The sequence below is a fragment of the Macaca fascicularis genome, chromosome 16 (genome assembly GCF_037993035.2).
Source record: "Macaca fascicularis isolate 582-1 chromosome 16, T2T-MFA8v1.1".
NCBI classification, from domain to species: domain Eukaryota; kingdom Metazoa; phylum Chordata; class Mammalia; order Primates; family Cercopithecidae; genus Macaca; species Macaca fascicularis.
In genome coordinates this window covers 41,483,349-41,504,123 of record NC_088390.1, presented here as the reverse complement: position 1 = coordinate 41,504,123, position 20,775 = coordinate 41,483,349, and the positions used below count along the sequence as shown (strand labels likewise).

Below are 20,775 nucleotides of genomic sequence, written 5' to 3'. Positions count from 1 at the left end.
CAAAGCCACACAGTTCTTAGTCTTGAAAGAACGGGGCCTCCCTCCTTGACAAGCTGGCATTTGTTCCTTTCAACCACAGAAGCCAGTGGTAGGTTTAAAATGTCCATGGCTGGGCAAGGTAGTTGATGCCTGTAATCCCAGCACTTTGGGAAGTTGAGGCAGGAAGATTGCTTGAGCTTTGGAGTTCAAGACCAGCCTGGGAAACACAGTGAAACAAAAAATACAAAAATTAGCCAGGCATGGTAGTGCACGCTTGTAGTCTCAGCTACTCGGGAGGCTGAGGCAGAGGAAGGAGGCTCACTTGAGCCCAAAAGTTTGGGGCTGCAGTGAGCTATGATTGTGTCACTGCACTCCAGCCTGGGGGACAGAGTGAGACCCTGTCTCAACAAATAAATAAAATATGTTCAAAAATATGTTGACACTCCTCCCTGCAAAAAGTGAAACCTAATTTTTTCCCCTTAAATGTAGGCCAAACTTACTGACTTGCTTCTAATGAATAGAATGTGGCGGAAGTGATGACATGTGTCTTCTGAGGCTAGATAGAGAAGACATCTCCCTGCGGCCTTGCTCCCTCTTGGATCTCTTACTGTGGGACAAGCCAATGGCATGCAGTGAAGACGCTTCAGCAGCCTCTGGAGAGGTCTGCAGCGGGGGGAACCGAGGCCTCCCACCAACAGCCGGCACCAATGTGCCAGCTGTATAAGTCCATCATCTTGGAAGCATTTTCCAGCCCCCATCAAGCCTTCAGATGGCTGCAGCCCCAGCCAGCACATGACTGTAACTTCATGAAAGATCATAAGCCAGAGCCACCCAGCCAAACCACTCCCAAATTTCTGTTCTGGTGTGAGATAAAAAAAAAACATTATTGTTTTTAGCTGCTAAATTTTGAGATAATTTGTTACACAGCCGTAGATAACTAAGACAGAGCCTGACCCTGTGAGTCCTCCAGGAAACTTACGTGATGTATTCCTCGCAGATCTTGCGGAAGTGATCGCGCTCCGGGTCACAGCGCAGGTCATCGTAGAGCTTGTTGATGAGGATAGAGGCCAGCATGCGGGTGTTGTCAGTCAGGGGCAGGCAGGATGGCAGATCTGGAACCTGCCCCACGACCTTCAGGATCTTCCTCAGACCTGCAGGGTAGACAGTGGCAAGCCTAAGATTCCTGCTGGGCTCCATCCTCACAAACACCCCTCACTCAGTGACGTGTTATCACCAGCTTCTCTCCAGCCCTGTCTGTAGAACACATGTAGTTCATCCAGAATGAAGGGACCTAGAATGGGGTCAAGGGACCCAGGTTCTACACCTGACACTGCCCCCACCTTGACCAATTCACCTCCCTCTAGGGGCCTCTATTTTCATATGTACAAAATCAGGACTAGTTGATCTCAGGGAACTCTACCAATGCTGACATTCCACAGGTTGATGTATAGACTTCTCCAAATACTATTTCATATTCTCTTCCTCAAGCCTCGGCTTCTTCATTTATAAAATGAGAACAATACTACCTACCTCATAAAGTTTGAGGGCTCAATGAGATAACGTATGGAAACCCTGCTGTCAATCCAGACACATCACTATCACTCAATAAATGTTCATTATTGAGTGTGTAATTATTATGTATTTAGTAAATGCCATATTTACATTTATTACGATGATGTCTTCTCATCTCTTCTGTTGAAAAATCTTCAATGGCTTCCTATTACCATCGGGCAAATTCAACAGTCATGTCTTTGTTGAATAAATGAGCACCTTTGGGGTACTGGCTACCAAAATAAACGATACGATTCTGACCTCCAAAAGCTCACAATACAATAGGGAAAACTGACATATGAAGATTACAATGAGATGTGATAAGTATAGAAGGGTAGCACTGAAAATGGGGTCATTCACTTCAACAAAATAATATCTGCAATTTATTCTGAGCACTTATTACATGCCAAGAGCTTTATACACATTAACTTCATCTAATCCTAACAATACCCCTACCGGTTAGATATCATTATTCCCATCTTTCAGAGAAGAAAAACAAGCCTTAGAGAAGTCAAGTAAGTTGCCCAGTGACATAGCAAGGACACACTCCCAATCACGTCTGATTTCAAAGCCTGTGATGTAAGCCGTCACACTATATTGCCTCTGGGGCAACAGACAGGTGGATTTCAGAGCCAGGTTTTAGAGGTGGCTTGGGGCTGGTCAGACCTTGGGTAGTACAAGGAAGTGGGAGGAAGAACATTCCGGGTAAAAGCTGGGAGGCATGTAACTCTAGATGTTAGGAGGGAATTAAAAGTGCCTGGAACCAGCCTGGCCAACATGGCAAAACCCCGCCTCTACTAAAAATACAAAAAAATTAGCTGGGCGCAGTGGCGGGTGCCTGTAGTCCCAGCTACTTGGGAGGCTGAGGCAGGAGAATCGCTTGAATTCGGGAGGTGGAGGTTGCAGTGAGCCAAGATCACGCCATTGCACTCCAGCCTGGGCAACAAGGGCAAAACTCCGTCTCAAAAAAAAAAAAAATAGTGCCTGGAAGTGGCTTAGTGGTTCATGCCTATAATTCCAGCACTTTGGTTAGGTCGAGGTGGGAGGATCACTTGAGCCCAGGAGTTTGAGACCAGCCCGGGCAACATAGCCCATCTCCACACATGAAAGAAAAAGAAAAAGAAAGTGCCTGGCATTAAATTTTGTGCAACCTACATTTCACCACTTAAAGGAAAACTTCTGTTTCCTCCCTAAACTGCTTCTACTCTCAGAGCCTACTTCTGACACCAGATGGGTATCCTACAATTCAACTCTGACACTATCTATTTGGGGTTAGCACAGACCCCATAGGTTAAGGGCTCAGTCCCACAAGACTACCCTCCTTCAGATGCCAGCAGTCCCAGTTGCCACCTGTGCTTCTGACTGGCCAAGTATAAATCAGAGATTCCCATGACCCTCTCCCTCGGGTTTGATAATTTGCTAGAATGGCTCACAGAACTCAGAAAACCAGTTTAGTTACTTGATTACCAATTTATTATTTAAAAAACAACAACAACAAAAACAAAAACTCAGGAACAGCCAGATGGAAGAGATGCAGAGGGCAAGGTATTGGCAAGGGGCATGGCGCTTCCATGCCCTCTCCAGGTAGCCACCTCACCAGCACCTCCATGGGTTCACCAACTTGGGAGCACTTTAAGCCCCTTTGGTTAGGGATTTTTTTAAAACAGAGGCTTCATTACGTAGGCACGGTTGATTAAATCATCGGTTATTAGTGATGAATCCCACCTCCAGCCCCTCTCCCCTCCCTGGAGGTAAAGGGTAAGGGGCTGAAAGTTCCAATCCTGTGATTGCATGGTTGTTTCCCCTGGCAACTGGCCCCCATTCTGACATTCTGAGGTTACCTAGGGGATTCCAGCCACCAGTTATTACATGAGCATACAAAAAGATACTTATCACTTCAGAGGTTAGCTGTGTGCCAGGAAACAGCAGCAGAGACCAAATATGTATATTTCTTATTATGTCACAACCACACATTTAAAAAGTGCTCAACAGGGCTGGGGAGTAACAGGAAGTGCCTGATGAGCCAACCCAGAGTCCCCAGCCTGGGTCCCAAAAGCCTCCCTCAAATGCACCTCTCCAATCCCATCTCCCACTCTCCCCTTCCATTCTTGCCCACGCCTTGAGCATCTCGTTTCTCTTCTGTTCAAACACTCCAGACCTTCTTCCTGTTAATCTTTGCCCCTTCCCTCACCCAAAAGCTCACTTCAGGTTTGACATCCTGACGGCTCCTTTACCATGTCTCCCAGCCCAGTCTGCACAACACGTAACACCTCAACATTGCAGCTTTGTATTCGAATATTGGAATTTTTAAATCCACATTATTTTTACCCAAGTGCTATCCATGTTGGTGCCCTTTGCAAAAAGAACAGAATAAAAAATAGTGCTCTCCACCTGTCCCAACCCGTAACACGTGGATGAGCCTAGATCCTGGTGCAGAGAGAGAAGGTCTGTTGTTAACGCTCACGTTTCATGATACATGCGGAGAAGACCAGAATGAGGCAGGGAGGAAGTGGGGTTTGGGCGTTTAGCAGTAGAGTAATGTGCTGAAGTCTAAGCACTTGCACATGTACTTTGTTGAGGTCTGTAAAAACCAAACAAGGGAAGTGCAATATCAAAAGATATTTTTTAAGCTGGGAAAAGCTGATCTGAGTCTTTTAGAACAAGGGATAGTCTGTGTGTCATAAAATCTTTGGAAGAATTTACCATAGCAGATCATAAAACCACAGGTATGATTCCTTAACAATCAAAGAAGTTGACTGAGGAGAGGGGTAACATCTCGGAGCTGACAAATTGAGTGACTGCCAGAACATGTGAAAGGAAAATAAAATCTTGGCCTGGTGCCGTGGTTTGTGCCTGTAATTTCAGCACTTTGGGAGGCCAAGGCAGGAGGATCATTTGAATCCAGGAGTCTGAGACCAGCCTGGGCAGCATAGCAAAACCACATCTCCACAAAACATAAAAAAAATTAGCCGGGCATGATGGTGTGTGCCTGTGGTCCCAGCTACTTGGGAGGCTGAGGGGGAGGAGGATCGCTGCAGCCCAGGAATTTGAGGTTGCAGTGACTATGATCACGCCACTGCACTCTAGCCTGAGCAACACAGTGAGACCTTATCTCTAAAAAAATAAATAAAAATAAATTTAAAAACTAAAATAAAATCTTGGGATCCCCCCCGATTCCCTAAACCAAAGGAAAAAAAATTAAGCTGAAAGCTGAGTCATGCAAGAGACTGCCTTTCCTTTTATTCCTAAGCAGGTAGCTACAGATAAAAAATTAAATATCTCCACAGGTTTAGTAAATTAGTGCTTAAATATGTCCACTCTATGTTCACCTTATCTTGTGTAAAGTGGTCATTTACTGAGCAGGAGACAAATATGTAATTGACTATTTCCCTGCCTCCTCCTTTCTCTTCCAACGTGTGCATTCATATAATGTGAACGTACCCTTCCTCTTTCCCCTCCAGGCTGCTTTTCCCCTTGAAATATTGAAGCCCTTAAAATCATCTTTGGAGAAAGGCTCAGACCACAGACTGTTTCTGTGATTCTGTGTTTCCTCTCTGCGGGGCGTGTCTGTAACCTTGGCAAAATAAATTTCTAAATTGATTGAGAACTGTCTCAGATACTTTTGGGTTTACAAACATTCTCACTGTGCTTTATGTAAAGTATACTTGATACAATTTCCTCCCTTTTGAAAGGCCTGTGAAGTATTTTACCAACCATGAGACTTCTGGAATTTTACCCTGCGGTTGGTGGAGTCCTTGTCCCCATTTGCTAGGTAGCTCCACCCACACGTTTTGGGGATGTGTTTGGGCACTTCCTGGGCGTGTTCAGACTCTGAATTCAGAGCCTTGACCTGCACCTTCACAAGCCCACTGGTGATCCTGATGTGCCAACGCGTTTTCTCACCTTTTCAGTTAGGACTAAAGACCTCTTCAAGAGCCTCACATCTTCCATTTTCTGTTTAGTGCCCTGGTGCCCACTTAAAAGGCTTGAGCAAGCCCCAAACCCTCCCCTCTTCTCACCGTTATCCACCACATAGATGGTGCGTGAGTTGTCGTGAATGGCAAGGTCCTTCCTGGGGACGTTCTTATTGAGCAGGTTGAGCGCCTGATCCCTGCCCTGGCCAGATACCTTCTTGCTGACTAGCATGTCCAGCAGGTGGCTGGTGATCTGCTTCAGGTCCTTCTTGGTGTCTGAAAACAAGAGGACAGGGGTAAGTAGAAAGGGGTAGGAAATCTCACATATATATGACCAGGAAGGGCAGCAGCTTCTAGACTCTGGAAATACTGAATCCACTACTTCCTGAATATGTGAATTCCCAGGAGAGTATAGTATTGCCCATCTCACCTGAAAAAAGGGAGAGAAATCCCTAGACAACACCCGCAAGCGGTCCTCCAGCCACCCTGAACACTGACTTCTACAACAGCTCATTCCATCCTTGAGCAGTTTGGATTCTTAGAAAGTTCTTCACTCTTAGCAGTGAGCGGCAGAGCTCCAGGGATGCTTTATGTGGTTTTTAATAAACTGATTTAATAAAATGCTTTTCAGAAAGGGAATTTATACTCTTTAGAGACATTTCACTCCCCACAGATTCAGGCATGCTGGGTACCTGAATTCAAGCTTTTGCCTGTGACACCAGGACTTCCTGCCCACTGGTAGATCTTAAAAGACAAATGCCTTTTTCTGATTTTGCCCTCCCTGAGACTTAGAGATTTTTGTTCTCATCCTAGGATGGAGCCCAAAGGCAGGCAAACTGAAAAGCAAAGCTCTCCAAACCACGTCAGATAAATAACTGATGAAGGAATACAGCTCCATCGCCTAAAGAAGGAAAGATGTAAGTCGATGTGACAGCTCATCTTCAGACAAAGGCAAGTCATGAGAGTGAGATAATAGACTCCTTCTGTGAGACTCCAGAGGGCAGACTTTGGGTCAGAGGCAGATGGAAGCTACAAGGGGATAGAGTGGAAATCAATATGTGGAAGAATTTTGTAGCAGAGATGCTCAACCCAAGGAAGTCATGGAAGATTGTGAATTGGTGTCTCCCTGGGAAACACGACCCTCAGTATAAATGCTCTTGGGTAATCTCCTCCCACACTGGCCTTGGGCTGCTTACGTGACCTGTGGCATAACCAGAGACTTACATGGCACTTGCACGTTGGGGCTTGTCCATTTAGAATCCAGCCACCATGTTCTATAGAAACCCAAGCTGGCCACTAGCAAGGCCATAAGGTCAACATTTCCAGTTAACTGCCAGCCACACAAGCAGGGCCATCTTGGATCTTCCAAAGATTCTAGCTCAGAAAAGGAAAGTGACTAGTTGACCATTATAATAATAGTAAGTCAGAGTCACATCTAGAATCCGGGACTTCAGGGCTGGGTGCAGTGACCTGTAATCCCAACATTTTGGGAGGCCACAGCAGGAAGATCACTTGAGGTCAGGGGTTTGAGACCAGCCTGGGCAAGAAAGTGAGACCCTGTCTCTATGAAAAATTTAAAAAATTAGCCAGGCGTGGTGGCATGAGCCTGTAGTCCTAGTGACTCCAGAAGCTGAGGTGGGAGGATTGAGCCCAGAGGTTTGAGGCTGCAGTGAGCTGTGACTGCATTACTACTGTCTAGCCTGAGTGATAGACAAGACTCTGTCTAACAAAAAAAAAAAAAAGAAAAGAAAAAGAAAAAAGCCTCTTATAAACAAATAAGGAAAACATTAAAAAATAGGTAACAACATGAACAAACCATCCAGATAAAGGAATCCAAATGGCTAACAAAGATACAGAAAAATGATCAATCTCATGAGTACTTCATTTTGAATCAAACAAGATAATTTTAATCTACATCCAAGGCAAATATCCTTAAGAAGGATAGCATTCAAATCTGATGAGAATGTGTTGAAATGCGGACTCTCATCATTGCTTGGTGAGAGTATAAATTGATGCAGCCTCTCAGAAAGAAATTAGAGAGCAAGATATAGAAAGAACATTAGTTATGCTCCATTTCTAGGAATTTGACCCCAGGAAATAATTATAAATGAGGCCAGGCATGGTAGTTCATGCCTGTAATCCCAGTACTTTGGGAGGCAGAGGTGGGCAGATCACCTGAACTTAGGAGTTTGAGACCAGCCAGGACAACATGGCGAAACTCCATCTCTACTAAAAATACAAAAATTAGCCAGGCATGGTAGTGTGCTCCTGTAAGCCCAGTTACTCAGGAGGCTGAGGCAGGAGAATTGCTTAAACCTGGGAGGTGGAGGTTGCAATGAGCCGAGATCATGCCACTGCACTCCAGCCTGGGCAACAGAGCAAGACTCTGTCTCAAAAATAATAATAAATAAATAAATAAATAAATAAATAAATAAATAAATAAAAATTATAAATGCAAGCACAGATGCAAAAATGGCTCCTGGAGAGTTTTGTATAAACATACAAATTGGAAATAATTGAAATCTCCAATAATATAGAGCTGATTGATGAATTATCCATACAAGGGAAGATTATGATGTTCTTGAAAATAAAGTTTTCTGAGCGAACCTTCCTCTTTGACCTTCCTGGCCAGAGCAACATTTTCTTTATTTTTATTTTTATTTATTTTTTTTTGAGACGGAGTCTCGCTCTGTCGCCCAGCCCAGGCTGGAGTGCAGTGGCGCGATCTCGGCTCACTGCAAGCTCCGCCTCCCGGGTTCACGCCATTCTCCTGCCTCAGCCTCCCGAGTAGCTGGGACTACAGGCGCCCACAACCGCGCCCGGCTAATTTTTTGTAATTTTTAGTAGAGACGGGGTTTCACCGTGGTCTCGATCTCCTGACCTTGTGATCCGCCCGCCTCGGCCTCCCAAAGTGCTGGGATTACAGGCGTGAGCCACCGCGCCCGGCCCAGAGCAACATTTTCTAAGTTGATGCCTAGGACCTGGATGTGCAGGGAGAAGCATGAGTCTGTATATGCATGTGCAGGAAACAAATGTAAAATTAATTATTAAAATCAAAGGAATCCTTTTTAAGAATATTAAATGGTATGCAATATTAATATAATGCTCAATGAAGAAAAGAACATGCAACTATTCATAGCAGAATTCCAATTTTGTTAGATATTGATATGGATGGTTTAAAAAAAAAAGACAGGAAAGATACATGTGGTAATGGTAATAGTGATTATCTGAATGGGTAATTATAGGCATTTATTCTCATTTTTACATAGTTCTATATTTTCCCAAATGTCTTCAATAAGTCTCTGTTACTTTTTCTAAGTTGTGGTAAAATTTACATAACGTAAAATTTACCATTGTAACAATTTTTAAGTGTACAGTTCAATGGCATTAAGTATATTCATACCATTGTGCAAACACCACAATCTATTCACAGAATTATTTTCATCTTGCAAAACTGAAACTCCATCCCCATTAGACAATAACCCCCCATTTCTCCTCCTCCAACCCCTGCCAAACACTGTTCTACTTTCTATCTCCATGAATTTGACTACTCAAGTATCTCATATGAGTAGATCCATGCAGTATTTGTCCTTTTGTGGCTGGCTTATTTCACTAGCATAATGTCCTCAATGTTCATAGACATTGTAGCATGTGTCAAATTTTCTTGTCTTTTTAAGACTAATACTCCATTGTATGTATATACCATATTTTTCTCATCCAGTAACCTGCCAATGGACATTCGAGTTGTATCCATCTTTTAGCTATTGTGAATACTGCAGCTATGCCTGTTGCTTTTATAATCAGAAAATACATATGACAGGCCGGGTGCAGTGGCTCATGCCTGTAATCCCAGCACTTTGGGAGGCCAAGGTGGACAGACTACCTGAGGTCAGGAGTTTGAGACCAGCCTGGCGAACATGATGAAACCCTGTCTCTACTAAAAATACAAAAATTAGGCGGGCATGGTGGTGTGTGCCTGTAGTACCAGATACTCAGGAGGCTGAGGCAGGAGAGGTGCTTGAACCCAGGAGGCGGAGGTTGCAGTGAGTCTAGATCGCCCCGCTGCACTCCAGCCTGGGTGACAGAGTAAGATTCCATCTCAAAAAAGGAAAAGAAAAGACATCAAACCAAGCCATCCCCACATACAGGTAATGCCCAGTCTGAGGTGGCAACTGACTCTTTCTTTCCCCATCCCCTTGAACTAAAACTGAAGAATATTTCCTACCTAGAACCAGGGCCTCCTCCTTCCCTCGATGCTCCCGCTTGTCCTCCCCAGACAGGGAGTCAATGATGGCTTGGAGCAGATTGCAGACAGCCAGAGACATCTCCTCATTCTCCACCGCCATGAGGCTACAGATTCGGTCTATCCGCACTGCATGCAGAATCACTGTGGCCTAGAACCCCAGCAAGAACCATGGTCAGCTGCCTTGCCCTTCCATTCCAGCTGCCATGCAGGTTAGAGAGGGTGCGATAATCCTCCCCACCCCATCCCATGCAGTAGAGAAATCAGCCCAGGCAGCCATTGCCTCATGGGGCTCCCCGGTCCTGGAAACCTCTTGACACAAGCCATGCCTGTCCCCAGAGGTCAGAGCTGTGCCATCCAATACAGTGGCCACTGGCCACATGGGGCTGTTGAGCTCTTGCACTGTGGCAAGACCATATGGAGATGTGCTGTAGTGTAAAATACACACTGGGTTTCAAAGACTTAGCATGAGAAAATGTAAACTATCATAGCCTTTGCATTCACCACTTCTGCATTAAGCACTTTCAATAACTTGTCTTTGCTTAGTCAAACCCATTTCTAACTCAAAGGGAAAAAGAGACTGGAACACGCTTTGACTTTTTATGAGGTTCCATTGATGCCAGCCACAGCCCTGACCACGCATCACCCTCCAGATCCTTGGACCAGTAGCCATCTGCTCCACATGCCCTACAGCCAGGGGCTCACCCTGGCTCGGTGGCTGCTGCACATGCCCGACAGGGTCCGCACTGCAGCCAGCACCAGCTCAGGCTTCTTAGTGTCCAGAAGCTGCAGTAGTAAGGCTACCCCATTGTTCTGGAAGATCTTCTCAGCTCCTGCTTCCTCACGGCCTAGGACAATGAGATTGTTGGCAGCCTGAAGGAGGAAGAGGTAATGAGGGTTACGAGGGAGGTATGGCCACCCAGGCCTGTACCGTGGGCCAAGTACAAGAGCCAGTGCAAGGACTGGATCTTCAGAACATTGTTCTGTTATCTCACCTTGTAATCCCCCTCCTGGAAACACAGCCCAAGAACATAATTCAAGAAAAAAAGCCAAGTAACTTGCATCAAGACCAACTGGATGAAATATATTGCAGTCATTAAAGTCATGAATAAAAAGACTAAGAGCAATGGAAAAAGCACTGGTATGCAGAATCAGAATCATATGTTTACTCCAATTGCACTTATGCTAAAATAAAGATGTGTATAATGCTTATAGAGAAGGACTAGAAAAAAGGTGGAGAAATGTAGTGTTTTTACACGGAGAATCATGTCCTTAAACATTTTGTTGATTTTCCTGTTCAGAGGAATCTGAAGTTCCCAGGAAGTGAGCAGCAAAAACACTAGATGAGACCTGAAAACCCTGGGTTTCAGTTCTGATTCTGCTCCCTGGTAGCTGTATGAGCTCAGGTGAGTCACGGCACTTCTCTGGACCCCAGACTCCTCATCTGTAAATTTCAGCAGTTGAGCAAGCAGGTTCCCAAGTCTCTTCCCACCGAAAGCCTTCCAACTTAAGGATGCACGAACCTTAAAAGGCTCCAGGTCTCAAGCAGGACCTGAGAACCCAGGGCTGAGAAACACAGGAGGTAGAAGAAGGTGAGGAGGTGGGCAAAGAGATGTTGAGTTGGGTGCTGGGGAGAGGGCTTAATAGAGAATTTCAGGCAAGCATGCCCAGAACCATCACTATCAGCTAAGGGCTTTGCACTTTAAAAAAAAAAAACAAAACAAAACAAAACAAAAAACTTGTTTTATCTGTAACAACTCATTATGTTCTCACAAGAGTTTGTTAGGAAAGATATTTGCCTAGTTTATGGATTTATTGACCATAAAACTAACAAAAATTCCGTGGACATTGTTTCTCAAGTTCTTACAGATGTAAAACACTCAAATGTTCAATTTTTTTCCTTTGCAGAAGCACTAGAAGGGAACATAAAAAAAAAAACAAGATAACAAGTTTGGTTATGAGGATGATTATGTCTGTAAATATTTAAATTTTTCAGAAAGACTTCTTAACAATATTTTTTAATAAAATAAAACATGATTTTAACGGGCTGTTATTTCTTAGGGCTGAAGTTACAGTGAGGCAAATGAGGTACTTGCCTTGGGTGCAAAATTTAAAGGGACACCAACGAACTCAATAATCAAATAATAATCAATGCTATATTTTTAAAAATCAAAATCAATGCCAAAAAAAATCCACGATGAACAAAACATCAAAATTTCAAATAAAGACAGGATCCAACCCTGCTGCATGACCGTCCTCACTGGATTCACCCAAATCTCAGTCTTTCTTACGGTTTACACTGTGTTCCAATGTGATTAATCTTTGGCCAATTTTCCTTCCTGGGCTGCAAAGACAGGCCTCCGGTCCCCCTTCCCCCTCAGAATGATGTCACTGTCCAGACTAGTGGGTCCTTCTGCTGGCTGGATGATATTGGCCAGCACTTACCTTTTCCCGCTTGTCAGCCTCACTGTTTTCGTCCAAGAGGATTTCAAACATTTTCTGTACCCTCAAGTCTGTGGAGAACTGCACTCGGAGCTGAGGAGAGAGGAAGGAGTAGGGAAGGAGGCAGGTGGGGTCCACGTCATTTCAGCTCCACATTCAGTTCATCTCAGTAAATATCAGGGCGTCTACTCTGGGCTCTCACACATACATTCATTCATGTATTCATTCGACAAACACTTACCGGATAACTACGATGAATGAATAAATACAGTCGAATTGTGGACAAAATCAAGTCCTTGCCCCTGAAGGCTTACCATCTGGTTACATTCGTTATCCCACTGAGACATCGCAATAGTCTGGGAAGGCCTAAAGGGTCTTCAGCCCAGTTTTAGAGTCTAGTAAACCATTTGCTATTAGACATTTAAATAGGGATAAAACAGAAATATGTCTCCATGCTCAGAATCCTGAAGCAGCTTTCTTTCTTTTCTTTTTAACACACCTGAAGTGTAGATGAAGCAGCTTTCAAGCTCTGTTTCAGGCAAATCAAACTCATTTTGTTGGGATATCTAGTCCCTCGCAGTCCCCAGTCCAACCCCACTGCTCTGGGTGTTTCATAAAGTGACCGAACTGATCAACATCCTCCACCTCGCCAGCCTGTTTTGAACCTCCTGCTACTTTGTTCTGGGGGTCCACAGTACTCCCACCTACTTCTGAGCTCATTTTTTAATTTTTTTTTTTTTTTGATATGGAGTCTCACTCTGTCACCCAGGCTGGAGTGCAATGGCACGATCTCGGCTCACTGTAACCTCTGCCTCCCAGGTTCAAGTGATTCTCCTGTCTCAGCCTCCTGAGTAGTTGAAATTACAGGCATGTGCCACCATGTCCAGCTAATTTTTATATTTTTAATAGAAACGGGGTTTCACCATCCTGGCCAGGCTGGTTTTGAACTCCTCATGCCAAGTGATTCACCCACCTTGGCCTCCCAAAGTGTTGGGATCACAGGCGTGAGCCACCCCACCCAGCCTATTTTGTGATCGATTACCTTACCATTCTTACAGAGAGGAAACCAACACCCCAACAGATGCCCCACAAAACTAGCAGCTGAGCCAGGACTAGAGTTCAGGATTTCTCACCTCTTGTCCAGGTTCTCCCTACCCTACTCCATTTCCTAAAAAATATTTTATGCTCCTGGCTCACATTGTAATCCCAGCACTTTGGGAGGCTGAGGTGGGTGGATCACATAAGGCCAGGAGTTCGAGACCAGTCTGGGCAACATAGTGAAACCCCATCTCTATCAAAAACACAAAAATTAGCCAGGTGTGGTGGTGCACATCTGTAATTCCAGGTACTCGGGAGGCTGAAGCACAAGAATTGCTTAAACCCAGGAGGCAGAGGTTGGAGTGAGCAGCTGAGATCATGGGCCACTGTACTCCAGCCTGGGCAACAAAGTGAGAGTCTGTCTCCAAAAAAACAATCACGCTCCTAATGGGGCCTGGCTCTCCTCTATCCCTCATCCATGTGCTCAGTTCCCAGGTATTTTATAATACTTAGAAAGAGGGATAGATCATGTTGCAGACATACTAAGTTATAATAATATTTCTAAGTCTCCATCTGGAATTTTTTTTTTTTTTTGTGGGGGGTGTGAGGGACAGAGTCTCTCTGTGCCATCCAGGCTGAAGTGCAATGGCACATGATCTCAGCTCACTGCAACCTCCGCCTCCCACGTTGAAGCAATTATCCTGCCTCAGCCTCTTGAGTAGCTGGGATTACAGGCACCCCCACCCATACGGCTATTTTTTGTATTTGTGATAGAGACGGGTTTCACCATGTTGTCCAGGCTGGTCTCAAACTGCCTGACGTCAGGTGATCTGCCTGCCTTGGCCTCCCAAAGTGTTGAGATTATAGGCATGAGCCACTGCACCAGGCCCCATCTGGAATTTAAAAGACCTGTGTTCTAGCCTTGGCTGGCTTGTGCCCTCAAACAGGCATCACAGATAGAAGCACCTGCTTAGCTGTTCTGTGCAGCCTGCCCATGACACTTGCTGTCTCTATCTCAGAGTGTGGAGGTAGGGCTAGCCCTGCTCTGATGACCCACCTCCCTAACCCATTCCTACTAGGAATGAAGAGAGGGACTGGGCAGCCAAGGGTTGTGGGAAGAGGCCCAGCTCACCTTCTCCTGAATGCTGGTGTTGAGTCTCCTCAGCGTCTCCTGGAAGTTCTGGTTCCGTGGCTCGAGGGTGGCACAACGCTGCACGTCCTTGAAGGCCTGGTCCAGCTTCCCCAGGTGCTCCAGTGCCTGGCATCGCCGATACAGAGCCTTGATGTCCGAGGAGTTGATGTCAATGGCTATCGAGGCAAGTCGGAGGATGAGGGCCTTAGGGAACCAGACTACAGACCACCAGCCCCACTGCCCCAACCCCAGGAAGCATGCTCTTGCTGGGCTTCTGTGTCTTCCTTGGAGATTATCCACCCATGTGGACTCTCTGGCCCATACCTCCCCTTTATTAGACAGACAGTAAGAGCCACAGAGTTTCAAGGTGGAAAGAGAGCTTGAGGGTCATGTCATCCAATTCCTAATGCTCCAGTCTCTGCTACAGGATCCCTGCCAGGGGCTTAACCAATCGGTGCTTGCATACCTCCAGCAATGGAGAGCTCCCTCCTTCTCAAGACAGCCAGGTAGGCCTGGTGCAGTGACTCACGCCTGTAATTCCAACAGTTTGGGAGGCCATGGTGGGCAGATCACGAGGTCAGGAGTTCGAGACCAGCCTGGCCAACATGGTGAAACTTTGTCTGTACTAAAAATACAAAAACTAGCCAGGCGTGGTGTCAGGCACCTGTAATCCCAGCTACTTGGGAGGCTGAGACAGGACAATTGCTTGAACCTGGGAGGCAGAGGTTTCCGTGAGCTGAGATCGTGCCATTGCACTGTAGTCTGGGCAACAGAACAAGGCTCCATCTCAAAAAAAAAAAAAGAAAAAGACAGCCAGGCAGCTTAATCAGAAAACCTTGCCCTCTCCACACCTGAAATGCGTTCCCTGTAACATTGCCCAGCCCTGGAGCCCCTGAGATGAAATCCAATCCTTCTTCCTTGTGACAGCCTTTTAGGAATTTGAAGGCAGCTCTGTCCCACCTGGGAGTTGCCTTTTCTGGGCTAAATATTGCAGCTTCCCTGAACGGCTCTTCAGAGGGTATGTTTCTAGTCCCTTTTCCAGCTTGTTCTCTCCCTTCTGAAGTCACTCCATACTCACTGTTTCTTCCCCCAAAATGGTAACTAGATTAAAACCCAGGCCATGCAGAGGAGAAGGTGACAGGGCAAGCTCGGGGGTGGGAGGGACTCACCTCTGGAGGCATCTGAAGCTGCCTGGACATAGCTCTCCTGAGGAAAGGGGAAGGAGAAGGAGACACGGTTAATGTGGGCCCAATGCAGAGATGGCCAGAGAGTGTCCCCACTGTGAGTGGAGAGGGTTTGCTGGGGGAGCTGCAGGCTGTCAGAGGCCCAGGGCATGCTCCTCGTAGGCATGGCAAAGAGGACAGGCTTTGACATCAGGCAAACCCAGGTTTGAATCTCGGCTCTGCTACTACTTGGGAGAGCTTGAGCAAGTTAATGAAGCCCTCTGGATCCGAGTTTCGTATCTGCAGTAGGGGGAGGACAGCAACAGCTATCTCATAGCCATTAGTAAGATGCCATGAATAACATATGAAAGCACCTGGCGTTGGGCTGATTCTGCTCTGGATGAATTTCTGCCTTTCCAGGGCATGGGTCAGGGGAGACACCCTTCTCTAACCCCAGGCACCCAGTGGAGCTGGCTGCGATGAAGGGCAATTCCTATCAGGGTGAAGGGGCTGCCACTCAGCCCCAAGGCCCCTCTGCCTCACTCCCGCCCCGTGCCCTGCCCTGCCCCAGACCGTTTTCAGACCACAGGCTGCCCGGTTCCGATAAAGTGTGGCCAGCAGGGCCTTGTCCTTGGTCAGCTTCAGGGCCTGGCTGTAGCTCTTTGTGGCGGCCTTGTAGTCCTGGAGCTGGAAATGCCGGTTCCCTTCCTCCTTCAGCTGTACCGCTTCCACCTCTGCCATCTGCCGGGACAGGAGCAGCTCTGTCTGGTCAGCCCCTTACTCCAGACCCAGGGCTGGGCTCCTGGTCTGAGGTCCGGAGCTCCAGGGTCCCCTCACACCAGAGAGGATGGTGGGGATTCTGCCTGGAAGGGATCCACCCCCAGAACCCCCAAATTTATTGCCCCATGAAGGCATTAAAGCATCTGCTCAGAGCTTGGCCCAAGTTGAAAGTCCCTGTGCCTCACTCTCTGTCCCTCCCAGCCTGAGCAGGTGAAGCCACTCAGTTGGTGCCAAAGGCCTGAACTCTCGTCGCAGGTCTTAGAAGTCCGCGTCTCCCTCCCCATTCCGAGGCACACCCCAGGCCCCTGCTCACTTTCTCAGTGAGGACAATGCTTTCGATCTGCCCTCCTGTGATGCTGCTCCCCTGAGCACTCCTGCGTCAACCTCCAGCCAGCCAGCCTCAGTCTGCCCCTCCCAGCCCCCACCCAAAAGATTTTCTTGCCTCAGCCAGTGGCTCTGGACCATATTTGGCCACAGGGGCAGGTGCCCCTGGAGTCTGTCACTGATACTCAGGGCCCTCCCCCTCCCCAGACTGGTCAGTCATGACCACGTGGAGGTGCTGACCGGCCTATACCCAAGCACCCCACTCTGGGGTATCCTGGGGGGGCTCAGGCACTCGCACGCAAGAGAGTGGCAGAAAGATCCAGAAGGGACAGGAAGCCCCCAGCAGACTCCCTCCCTGGGCACAGCTCTAAAGCCCCTTTCCACCTCTCTCTCAGATAAACAGCGCCCTCTCCCTCCCCTCAACCACTGCTATTTTTGGGAGCAGAGTGACAGCTGAGGGGCTGACAGACTGGGACACACAGCAGGTGCCCAGATCCCAGACCAACTGGAGACTTCCAGAAATACCTTTCTGGAGGGAGGGGGAAGGAACAGAGGAAGAAAGTCCCTTCCCTTTTCCACTTCTGTGCAACACCTCAACCCACGCTGCTTCCACGTGTTCCAAATGTCTTTGCTTTTCAGAAAGACCGGCAGGACTTGCTAACTCAGTTTAGTGTGAGTGAGTGGTTCATTAGTTTGGTTCCTCATGTGGTCTCCTGTTCCTCCCCCTGTGTATGGAGTGGATATATTCAGCCTACCTCTCCCATCCAACTGGGAACTCCCAGAGAGTGGGTTTGGTGTGTCCCCCATCAGGCTGAGATCTCTTAGGGCAAGGGCTGGGTCAGACTGTGAATTCCCCTGAGACCAAAGGTCCCCCTACCCAACTGAGAACTCTCCTGGGACACACTGAGGCTCCCTCCTCAGAAGGGGGTCTTCCTGGGACAAGAACTATGTATTCACCATTACAGAGGGGTCTCTCCTGAGGCGGGAATGTTTCTCCTTAGCTAACTGGGAGTTCCTGAAGCAAATTTATGACATTGTCCCTACTTGGACCCAGAACTCTTCTGCCTTTCAGTGCCCCCAAGCCTGGGCTGTGAGCTCCCTCCTGGAAGGTAAATACAGCATCCCATGTAGCTTGTCCCCCAACCCCCTTCCTGCACAGGTTCTGGCACAGTTGGTGTCCAAAGTGTGTTTCCTGAATGGAACGAATGGATGAATGAATGAACGAGTGGTGTCTTCATGCTGATGATTTCCTGCACTCATCTCTCGTCCCTCTCCCCTCCACCCCACACATATCTTCAAACTTACCTGACCAGAGCTGAGAAAGACTGGTCTGAAGAAAATCCCAGGTGGAATCACTGACACTAGATTCTATTCCCAGACCTGCGACCTTGGACACACAGCTTTGTGACCTTGGACAAGTTCTACTGCCCTGCTGGACACAAAGCCCAGCCCTAACACATGTTTGTTGAATGAGCAAATAAATGAATGAATAGATGGATGAATTTCCTGCCTTCATGTTACGGCAAGCCCTGGGCCCCTTCGTGGGGCAAGCTCTCTGCAGCAATGAGGTAATAGGATAAGGGATCCTGACATTGGCAGAGACCTGCAGTTCTGTGACTTTAGGTCCAAGGGAACTTATATTCAAATACTGATTCAGAAATTCATTCCACAAGCATTTCTTAACATCTTTTTTGTTGTTGTTGCTGTTGTTTGAGACAGAGTCTTGCTCTGTTGCCCAGGCTGGAGTGCAGTGGCGTGATCTCGACTCACTGCAACCTCCACCTTCCGGGTTCAAGAGATTCTCCTGCCTCAGCCTCATGAGTAGCTGGGATTACAGGCATCCACCACCACGCCTAACTAATTTCTGTATTTTTAGTAGAGATAGGATTTCACCATGTTGGGCAGGCTGCTCTCAAACTCCTGACCTCAAGTGATCTGCCCGCCTTGGCCTCCCAAAGTGCTGGGATTACAGGCGTGAGCCACCATACCTCCTAGTCTCATTTCTTTTTTTTTTTTCTTTTTCTTTTCTTTTTTTTTTTTTTTTTTTTGAGACAGAGTCTTCCTCTGTCACCCAGGCTGGAATGCATGGCACAATCTCGGCTCACTGCAACCTCCGCCTCCTGGGTTCAAGCAATTCTCCTGCCTCAGCCTCCCGAGTAGCTGGGATTACAGGCACGTGCCACCACACCCAGCCAATTTTTGTATTTTTAGTAGAGACAGGTTTTCACCATGTTGGGCAGGCTGGTCTCAAACTCCTGACCTTGTGATCTGCCCACCTTGGCCTCCCAAAGTGTTGGGATTACAGGCGTGAGCCAACATACCTCCCAGTCTCATTTCTTTTTTTTTTTTCCTTTTTCCTTTTTTTTTTTTTTTTTTTTTTTGATGGAGTCTTCCTCTGTTGCCCAGGCTGGAGTGCATGGCACAATCTCAGCTCACTGCAACCTCCACCTCCCGGGTTCAAGCAATTCTCCTGCCTCAGCCTCCCAAGAAGCTGGGACTACAGGTGCGTGCCACCACGCCCAGCTAATTTTTGTATTTTTAGTAGAGACAGGGTTTCGCCATGTTGGCCAGGCTGGTCTTGAACTCCTGACCTCGTGATCTGTCTGCCTAGGCCTCTCAAAGTGCTGGGATTACAGGCGTGAGCCACCGCACCTGGCCCACATTTCTTAAACATTTATTATGTGCAAGGAATTGTGAAGCATAGAACACTCATGAGGGCAAGGATTTGTGTCTATGTTGTTCCCTCACATATTCCAAGCATTTGTAATGGTGTGGGGCACAGTGGCTCATGCTTGAACCCCAGAGATGGAGGTTACAGTGAGCCAAGATCTTGGCGACAGAGCAAGATTCCGTCTCAAAAAAGAATAAAAAAAGAAAAAGAAGGTGCTCAATGTTATTTGTTGAATGAATGAATGAAATAATTCCATGGATCTGTGATTCTGTGATTTCTTTTTTTTTTTTTTTTTTTTTTTTTGAGACAGGGTCTCACTGTCACAAGTGGGATGCAGTGGCATGATCATGGATGACTGCAGTCTTGACCTGCCAGGTTAGGTTCAAGCAATTCACCCATCTGAGCCTCCTGAGTAGCTGGGACTACAGGTGCATGCCACCTGGCTATTTTTAAAATTTTTTTGTAGAGACAAGATCTCACTATGTTGTCCAGTCTGGTCTGAAACTCCCGGGCTCAAGTGATACTCCCACTTCGGCCTCCCAAAGTACTGAGATTACAGGCTTGAGCCACTGTGCCCAGCTGGATCTGTGCTTTCTAAATATGAGGGATACCAGGATGTTTTGAAAACATACAACAGGGAAGTATGACATCATTTCAAAGGTTTCCCTGTGTAAGTGATAAATGAGTTAGTATACACAGAACTCCTATAAAAATGTCTGGCAGAGAGTAGATGCTCAATACATTTATTGGATGAATGAATAAATATTCAAGGCAAGACCTAAATAACGAGGAACTGTTCCTGTATTAGTCTGTTCTGGCTGCCATAATAAAATAGCACAGACCAGGAGGCTTCAACAACAGAAATTTATTTTCTCACAGCTCTGGAGTAAAGAAATCCAAGGTCAAGGTACCATAAGGGTTGGTTTCTGATGAGGCCTCTCTTCCTGGATGCAAACAGCCACCTTCTCCCTGTGTCCTCCTGTGGCCTCATCTTTGTGTGTGCTCAGGGAGGCAGTGGGGGTGGGAGGGACAGAGAGAGAGCACTCTGGAGTCTCTTCCTCTTTTCACAAGGGCACCAGTTCTATTTGATTAGGGTCCTACCCATACAAACTCACTTATTAGCCTTTATTATGTCCTTACAGGACCCATCTCCAGGCCAGGCATGGTGGCTCACGCCTGTAATCCCAGCACTTTGGAAGGCCTAAGACAGGAAGATCATTTGAGGCCAAGAGTTCGAGACCAGCTTAGGCAACATAGTGACAGTCTTGTCTCTACAAAAATTTTAAAAAGTTAACCGAGTGTCAGGTACAGTGGCACACACCTGTTGTCCTAGCTACTCAGAACACTGAGGTAAGAAGAGTACTTGAGCCTGGGAGTTTGAAGCTGTGTGAGCTATGATCACACTACTACACTCTAGTCTGAGCAACAGAGTGAGACCCTGTCTCTAAAAAATAAATAATAATAATAATAATAATAATAATAATAATAGAGCCTATATCCAAATACAGCCACATTCGGAGCTAGGGCTTCAGGATATA

The 20,775-nt window shown here is 46.7% G+C and overlaps 1 protein-coding gene across 1 annotated transcript in view; it reads right to left on the bottom strand.

The window, feature by feature from the left end:
- Positions 1-16,649, bottom strand: part of UNC45B (unc-45 myosin chaperone B) — a 40,091-nt gene extending 23,442 nt beyond the window's left edge. Inside the window, exons 1-9 of the mRNA XM_005583458.4 lie at positions 16,556-16,649; positions 16,036-16,203; positions 15,469-15,505; positions 14,300-14,475; positions 12,133-12,222; positions 10,393-10,560; positions 9,670-9,838; positions 5,550-5,720; positions 959-1,130 (exon numbers count right to left, since the gene is read on the bottom strand). Of these exons, the coding sequence (XP_005583515.2) occupies positions 959-1,130; positions 5,550-5,720; positions 9,670-9,838; positions 10,393-10,560; positions 12,133-12,222; positions 14,300-14,475; positions 15,469-15,505; positions 16,036-16,203 (1,151 nt within the window). The 5' untranslated portion in view covers positions 16,556-16,649. The remainder of the gene's footprint in view (positions 1-958; positions 1,131-5,549; positions 5,721-9,669; positions 9,839-10,392; positions 10,561-12,132; positions 12,223-14,299; positions 14,476-15,468; positions 15,506-16,035; positions 16,204-16,555) is intronic.
- Between the last annotated feature and the right edge of the window lie 4,126 nt (positions 16,650-20,775).